The sequence below is a fragment of the Ipomoea nil genome, unplaced genomic scaffold (assembly GCF_001879475.1).
Source record: "Ipomoea nil cultivar Tokyo-kokei standard unplaced genomic scaffold, Asagao_1.1 scaffold2921, whole genome shotgun sequence".
Lineage (NCBI taxonomy): Eukaryota > Viridiplantae > Streptophyta > Magnoliopsida > Solanales > Convolvulaceae > Ipomoea > Ipomoea nil.
The window spans coordinates 1,128,350-1,137,481 of NW_017619349.1; the positions used below are offsets into that span (position 1 = coordinate 1,128,350).

The following is a 9,132-nucleotide window of genomic DNA, read 5'->3' on the forward strand; positions in this document are numbered from 1 at the left end:
TGAGAACGAGCATCTCTCACAAGAGCGTGAGCAAACTTGTTCACTGATCGAGAAATAAACTGAAAAGACACTACTTCAAAGTGTTGACGAAAATCACGGCATTCACTAATCACACATCCTGCGTAAGAAAAATTCGGCAAAGCACCATTAATAAGACCACAAACAGCTTGACAATCAGTTAATCCAACATTTCTGCCATGTGTCATATATAGTTATTCATTTTTGAAATGTTTATATTTATGAAAAAATTTGATAATCTTGCATTGATATACGCCAGGATACCGAATGTTACTTTAATAAATTCTGAAACACTAATTTAAAAATACACATTAGGTCCATTAGTGATATACTTTACTGACCATATTGATATATATATATATATATATATATATATATATATATATATATATATATATATATATATATATATATTTCATATGAGAGGGGTTTTTAAACTCATGAACTCTCTTAAAGGATAAGAGTGCAGAGCCACTCACCCCAACCAAGTTAGTTACTCACCTATGATTCATAATTACCAACAAATCAAAATTATCACTAAATATATTAGTAATTTTATCTTCTTCTTTTTTTTTTTTTTTTTTTTTTTTTTTTTTTGTAGATGGTTCACAAATTTTATTTTTAAAAAATAAATAAAATTTATGGGTGTCTATTTCTGTTGATATAATGTTAAAATAAAATAAAACTTGAATAATGAAATTTACTTTAGAAATTTATGGTTCCGTAACATTTACAACTTCTGTAAAAGGAGCAGGAATAAACTTGTAATTCCTTTGCTCATCCTACCTTCAATAATTAAATTCTCTAGCAACCAGCAAAAGCTGTCACTTTCTATACAATAAACAAAAAAGAACTAATCTAAAAGAGTGAAAAATAGCTTCATAAACTCACTCTGTTAAAGCTTGCAAAATGAAAACTATACACAAGTAAATTATATATATATATATATATATATATATATATATATATATATATATATATATATATATATATATATATATTTAGGTTCTCGTGCGGGTGAGGGCTTCAGGTGCGGTTGTGCGGTTTAATCTGAGCCATTCATCTCGCTTTAGTCAACGTCCAGGATTATCAATGTTTTAAAAGAAAAACGCGGTAGTAATTTTGTAATTTTTGCATCTAGGTCAAAATTAAGGTGAGCAGATCTGTGACTAATGTGCGTGAGTTTTGTGCTTAATGTGCGTGTGTTTTGTGCTTAATGTGCGTGGGGATGTGCTTAACGTGAATAGTTGTTAAAACTTAAAGTTTGTGAGTGAATACTTAAAGTGCGTGAGTTTTGTGCTTAATGTGCGTGATGTTTGTGCTTAATGTGCGTGGGTTTTGTACTTAATGTGCGTGAGTTTTGTACTTAATGTCAGTAGTTGTTGAAACTTAAAGTCTGTGAGTTAATATTTAAAGTGCGTGGGTTTTGTGCTTAATGTGCGTGAAGTTGTGCTTAATGTGTGTTGGTTTTGTACTTAAAGTGTGTGAGTTTGTGATTAAGATCTAACACTTGGTGCACCTTAGCTTATACTTCTTTGTTCCAGGCACGCATTTTTTTTTTTTAAATTTTCATTGATTTGAGCCGTTGATCTAAATTTGATCAACTGCTCAGATTTAACCGCACAACCGCACGGGAAGCTATACCCGCACCTGAACCCTTCCCTATATATATATATATATATATATATATATATATATATATATATATATATATATATATATATATATATATATATATATATATATATATATATATATATATATAGTGTCAAGATCAGGTGCGAAGGAGGTCCCAGGTGCGAACATGCGGTGAGATCTGAGCCGTTGATCAAATCTAGATCAACGGCTCAAATCAATGATTTTTTTTTTTTTTTTTAAATGCGCCCCTAGAAGGAAGAAGCAAAGGCTAAAAATGGTGCACCTTAAGTGTTACAAAGACACACCTTAGGTGTTAGAAGTTAGAACAACGCAAATGACGCACCTTAAATCTTAACATCGTGTACCTTCAGTTTATAAAAATGGTGCACCTTAATTAAGTATTACAAATACACACCTTAAGTAGTAAAATCGTGCACCTTAAGTATAAAAATGGCACACCTTAAGCGTAGAACATATGCACCTTAAGTTTACAACTGACGCACTTTAAATGTTAAAATGACGCACCTTAAGTGTTAAAAGGGCACCTTAAGGTAAGGAAAGACGCACCTAAAGGTTTGGAATGACGCACCTTAAGTTTCAACAAAAAACGCACCTTAAGTTCTCAACTGAATAACTGATGCACCTTAATCACAGAAACCTCTCACCTTAAGAAGGAACATGAGGCACCTTAAGTACAAAAAATACGCACCTTAAGTTTGACAAATTCGGAAAATGACCAAATTGCCACCGCATTCTTTTTTTTTAATCCTTGTTAATCCTCGACGTTGATTTTAACAAGATCAATGGCTCTCATCTCACCGCATGTTTCACCTGGGCATAACATTCACATTTGATCTCTAACATATATATATATATATATATATATATATATATATATATATATATATATATATATATATATATATATATATATATATATATATATATATATATATATATATATATAGAATCACACTCAGGTGCAAATGCTTCGCCTAAGCGCGAAATAGGAATGAATTCTGTTCGTCCACGTGTCCAGATCTAATGGATGAGAAACACTAATTTTTTTAAAAAACGCGGTGGTATTTTCGTAAATAATTGAACATCGAAGTGCAAGTAAAATGTATTACAAGTGCATGTAAAATGTATTATAGGTGCAAGTAAAAATTTACACTGAGCATCAATACTTAGTTGCACCTATAGTTCTAAGTAGTTGCACCTATAGTTCTAAGTACTTGCACACATAGTTATAAGTAGTTGCACCTAGGTGTATGAATGTTTGCGAGTGGTTTTCAGGGGTATTACTACCCGCTGAACTCAGATCAATGAATGTTAACAAGGCAAAACTACATGCACTTATATGTGAAAGTAGGTGCACCTATAGTTATAAGTAGTTGCACCTATAGTTATAAATAGTTGCACATATAGTTATAAGCACACCCAGGTGCATGAATGTTTGCGAAAAGTGAATGCTAACAAGGCAAAATTACATGCACTTATAGATGAAAGTAGGTGCACCTATACTTATAAGTAGTTGCACCTATAGTTATAAGCACACCCAGGTGCATGAATGTTTGCGGAAAGTGAATGCTAACAAGGCAAAATTACATGCACTTATAGGTGAAAGTAGGTGCACTTGTAAGTGATTTTACTTGCACTTCGATATTCAATTATTTATGAAAATGCCACCGCGTTTTTTTTTTAAGTTATTAGATCTGGACACGTGTCGCGCGCTGATTCGTTCGCATTTCTCTCCTGAGCACTTATTCGCACCTGAGTGCATCCCTATATATATATATATATATATATATATATATATATATATATATATATATATATATATATATATAAGGGATCCGGTGCGGGAGGGGCTTCCCGTGCGGTTGGACTCACATTAAGAATTAAACTGACGCACTTTAAGTACACAACACATGCACATTAAGCACACAAACAAAATACCTTCAGAACACAAACTCACGCACCTTAAGCACAAAACTCACGCATCTTAAGCACAACCCTCACGCACCTTATGCACAAAACTCACGCACCTTAAGCACAAAAACACACGCATCTTAAGTTTCAAAAACTACTCATATTAAGCACAAACTCATGCACCTTAAGCATAAGACTCACGCACTTTAAGCATAAGACTCACACACCCTAAGTACAAAACTCACGCACCTTAAGTACAAAACTCACGCACCTTAAGCACAAAACTCATGCACCTTAAGTTTCAACAACTACTCACATTATGTACACACACGCACCTTAAGTACAAAATTCACACACTACCTTAAGCACAAGTCTCATGCACCTTAAGTACAAAACTCACAAACATTACTCACCGCACAACCGCACGAGAAACATGCACCCGCGCTGAAACTTAATATATATATATATATATATATATATATATATATATATATATATATATATATAATTAAACACACACACGCAACATAGATAAGGCTAGGGTATAAACAATGATGATAATAAGCTTTCCAATTATATATGTGTTTCGTCTTAACTAAAAGGTTAAGTGACTTAACTATGATACTAAATTGAATGATGTGATTATTTCAATTAAAATATTAAATTAATAGTTGAATTATACATGTATTATTTATATTATATTTTCAATACTTCATAGAAAAAATATTTTCGATGAATCAAAAGACATATAAAAGAAATGTTTTAAAGGGTGTTTGATACTTTCTCATCATTTAAATTTCTAGTAAAATATTTTCCAAGAATGTATAATGTATTTGATGGAAATAACTTTGCAGGAAAAATTAATTAACATGTTTGGTGTTATCCTAAAAACATAATAATTAAATTACCTAAAAATTAATTAGATGTTTGGTTCATTTAAGTAGCTTTCCTATGTTTTTTTTTTTTTTTTTTTCTCTCAAATCTCTAATATAATCTTGTTATGTACAAACGTTTAAAAGAAAAAACATAACGGATAATTGAAAATTTAATAAATTAGTTGTAAATTAATAAATTATATGCCAAAAATTACAGTCTGCAATAAGAATATTCAAAATTATAAACTGTATTATGTAAAAAAAAAAAAAAAAAAAAAAGTGTTGAGAGAGACAAATTTATTCGATAAATAGTGTTGTTATCCTTTGCCGTTGGTGTGAGAAACAAATTTTTTATATTTCTAATGATTTTTAACCTAGCACCAAAAAAGACAAATACGTAATTGAATACATGTGGTAAATTTCTAGTCACCCCGAAAAAGAATTCTACCTCCCCTAGGTGAGATTTACTTTCCTGATATTGTGAAATTAAATTTTCATTGACCCGAACTTTTCTAAGTCAAAGGTTACACCAAACGTGAGATAATTTTTCACTTTTTAAATTTTCGTATAAGTTTGAACTTTCCTGACTACCAAACACCCTATTAGGGTTATAAATGAGAGAGAAATAAAATCATAGGTGTGGATGAGATGATGCAATTTTTTTTTTGAATGCTACTGACTCTATTACATTGTAATATCTGTTCAAACATACTTTTCTCAATCAATAGAGAAACATTATTCTATAAGTGATTATGTATGAAAGTTATTGATAACTTTGCCACTAACTTTGTATTTTCTATTTGGCATTACCATTATACTAAATCTAAACTCACACACAAAAATAAATTTCGAGTCGCACAATCAGCCTACCTGTACAATTCTAACTAGTCTTCATATTACTTCCATCATCTCTCCGACTTTTTTCTCAATCATGTTTTTAGTGATATTTGAATCCTGAACTTTTTTCACATTCATGTTTCCAGTAAAATTTGAACTGTCCACCACACTATCGCCATATCAAGTGAGGCCATGAACCATTATGCTATATATATATAGAGAGAGATGAATATAATTGAGAGATACTGGGGTGTTTAGGATTAAGACGGCACGTAAATAAATGAATAAAATAAAAAAAATTATACAGTGGATAATAAAGAGATTGTCAATCATGTAACTCTCATCATTGTGTTTGTTGCTTAAAGCTTAGCACTCTCTCTTTCCCCTTCATAGCTCCCACTCTCTCTCTCTCTCTCTCTCTCTCTCTCTCTCTGCTGTCATTCAAGAAAGAGAAAACCTAAAAAAATCTCAAAGAGAAAGAAAGATATATAGCAACAAAGCAAAGCAAAGCTGTATATATGTATTGTAGTTATACATACATGTATGTAGTAGTCCTAGCTAAAGCTATCTAGCTAAGCTTCCCACCCCCCCCCCCCACCCCCCACCGGTCAACCCAGATCGAGATCCTCCATTGAATTGAAGCTAAGAAGTTTTGTCTATCATGGAAGCTGAAAATAATGGCGGCCGCCTCAACTTTCCACTACAATTGCTAGAGAAAACAGAAGATATGTCCACTGCCATTATTCCTGCTCCACAGGTAGTGAACCAATTGCAGGATTTGAGCAAGAAAGCTCCGGCGAAGAGGGCCTCCACGAAGGACCGGCACACGAAGGTGGACGGGCGGGGCCGCCGGATACGCATGCCGGCCACCGCCGCCGCTAGGGTTTTCCAGCTCACCAAGGAGCTGGGCCACAAGTCCGACGGCGAAACCATCGAGTGGCTGCTCCAGCAAGCCGAGCCCTCCGTGATCGCCGCCACCGGCACCGGCACCATCCCCGCCAACTTCACCTCTCTCAACATCTCCGTCCGGAGCTCCGGCTCCACCATGTCCGCTTCCTCTCATCTACGAAACATCAACAGCTACTTCCATGGCTACTCCCAGCTGCGCCTCATGGAGGAGTCGCAGCGGCGGATTATGCTCGGCCTCTCGTCGGAATATTCCCCCGCCGCCGCCGCCGCCGCGTTGGCGTTGAATTTCGGCTATGGCAATCACAGTAGCAGCGATGAAGTGAACGTCGCCACCATGTTACAAGCCAAGCAAGAGGCGGCCGCCGGGGATCGCCACCACACGCCGGCGTTACACAACTACATGTCCGGCCCCGGAAGCTACATGCTGCAATCGAGCTCCGGCTGCATTCCGGCCAGCCAGGGACAAATTCCGGCCACCACAACGTTGTACAGAATGGGAAATAATCATCCTAGTACTAGCGGCCACGACCCGTGTTTGTGGGCTAATAATGCCCATGCCACCAATCCTAATAACGGCGGCGGACTGCATTTGATGAACTTCCCGACGCCGGTGGTGGCAGTTAGCAACGCCGGCGGCACGGTGGCGGAAGGCCAGCCCACCGGCATGTTCGCCGCCACACTAAATGGTTTTAGGTCATCAATGGATGATAGCCGGTAAGATAGGAACCAAAAACTCCACATTCCTTTCCTTTCTAAGTAATTAATAATTATATATAATCAAATCAATCACAAAACAATATAATAATAATAATAATAATGTATGGCTTGTTAATTACTTGTTAGTTTGCTTAAATTTCCTTTTAATTTCATAATATATAATAATATACAGTTATTAGTGTTATGAATATGAAGTTCCAATATTGAAGGCCAGAGATATGATAATTATATATATTGTTATATATATAATTGAGGGTGACATTTCATTTTCTTAATGAAATTAAGAAAGTGCATGCGATTTAATTATATATGTATTATTTAAGGTTTTTCGATTTTTTTTGAGTACTACTGATTCTGTTACAATACAGTATTGAAGCACAAATAGTCAATACTGCTCCTTATTTAACATAAGTTTGCATAATTACAATATACTTTGATCTTCAATTACTCATAAACCTAATATTAGAATATTTTTTTGAGAATTGCTGGCAAAGTTAGCCTGAAATTGGGTTGAATATAGAGCTACTTTCATTTTGTTTTCTTAATTATCAATTTTTCTATATCTGATGCATAACTATTAAATTTCTGCACGCAACATTTTGTTATTCCGACCAATTCTTCATCCATCCCTAGTCAAAATTTCTTACATGACACTTATGTAAGTTATTTGAAAAGATATTTCGATCTGTTATTTGAATTTGAGAAGTATGTAAACCATTGCACACAGTTGAATGCAGTGATATTGGATTAATCAAAATTCAAAATAACCAAATGTAGCAAAAGTTTGATGATTATTATGCACAAATTAAATGTTAAAGGAATCGATAATCGATCTAATAATAAACTTGGAAGAGTTACAATAGTCAGAAGACTAAAAGTGTAAAACACTCCTCGAATATATGTTAAGGAATACAATTGAATATTTTGTGTAATTTTATTTGGTTGAATATCAAGAAGCCTATGATTTAATGGCATAAGATTAAAATTTTATGGTAAGATTAACAATAATGATCGTAAAATTATTGATATCTAAAATTAGAAAGCGGTGTATGTTCAATCAATTACATAATTTATGAAAAGTTATACATATTCCTTGCTCTACTGTTGTTAATTTAAATAATCTGAATGTTTACAATTCACATTACAATAATATACTTCAGTTCAATATGTTTTTCTCTATGGTAAAAATAAAGGAAAATGCTTATTTCCTTTTATGTTATTACCTCTTGGAATCCCTCATTGATATTATTTAATTGAAGGACCCACTAAATAAAAGAATGTTGAATAATTAATACATTTTCATTGGAGAAAACTTAAAAGAATGATTTAGTTTTTTTCAACTCAGACGGCATAAAGAAATGGTGAAAATGGTATTTTTGAAAAACCTAGCAAGTAGCAAGCTGCATACAAAATCTCGAACTCTCACACTAATAAAACTTGTTTCTATATATATAAACACATATTGAATAGTTTAGTTTTTTTTTTTTTTTTTGGTCAGATCATTAAGTGTCCTGAGCAGTCTTAAATGTAAGAGACACCTTTGAACTCATACTGAGACTAATCTCATTTGCATTGGGCTGACTCAATTAAGGGGCAAAGTACTGACCAGATTGGTTTTTTCATATGAGAGGGGGTTCAAACTCCCGGCCTCTCTTAAGGAATGAGAATGCACGGTCACTCACGTCAACCAAACTGGTTGAATAGTTTAATTTATTTATTCTCCCAAAAGATTGAATCTCCAACTCCAAGGGCCCTCCATACCTCGGCCCGACATAGCATTTGTGATGATGTAAATCACGGTTACTCAATGGTTCAGTAGACAGGGCAGATGCCGATGCGTACAAGGGATCTGCCCACTTTGAACATAATCCTCACAGTGTCGCTATCGAGGCTTGAATATTAGTCTCTTCTCTCAAATAGTGTCTACTGAACTAGTGAGTTAAGCCCGTGCAAGCTAGTTTAATTTATTTAGTTAGTAAGGGTTGTTCCGTTAGGCTTATAAGAGCATTACCATCAGTGGAGAATGCAAAGTTATTAAGAAAATAATAACCATGTTGGCAGAGAGAGAGTGAAGAGAAAGAGGATTGAAATTCCTTTGCAAGAGAGGAAATAATGTCAGTATAGTGGGTCCCACACTCATTTTGGACAACTTGTGACAGCCTTGCGTGGCTGTCACAAGTGCGCCCAACGAGCGCGTCAGGCGCTG

At 34.4% G+C, this 9,132-nt stretch overlaps 1 protein-coding gene across 1 annotated transcript; it reads left to right on the plus strand.

Annotated features, from left to right (window-relative positions):
- The first annotated feature begins 5,678 nt into the window (after positions 1-5,678).
- LOC109161044 (transcription factor TCP15-like) lies at positions 5,679-7,110 on the plus strand. Its single transcript, XM_019309350.1, has one exon. The coding sequence runs from the start codon at positions 5,962-5,964 to the stop codon at positions 6,925-6,927; it is 966 nt and encodes a 321-aa protein (XP_019164895.1). The 5' UTR covers positions 5,679-5,961; the 3' UTR covers positions 6,928-7,110.
- Positions 7,111-9,132: the final 2,022 nt, after the last annotated feature.

Excerpts from the sequence above, each read along its gene's own strand:
- LOC109161044 (XM_019309350.1), top strand. The coding sequence starts at position 5,962 with ATGGAAGCTGAAAATAATGGCGGCCGCCTCAACTTTCCACTACAATTG.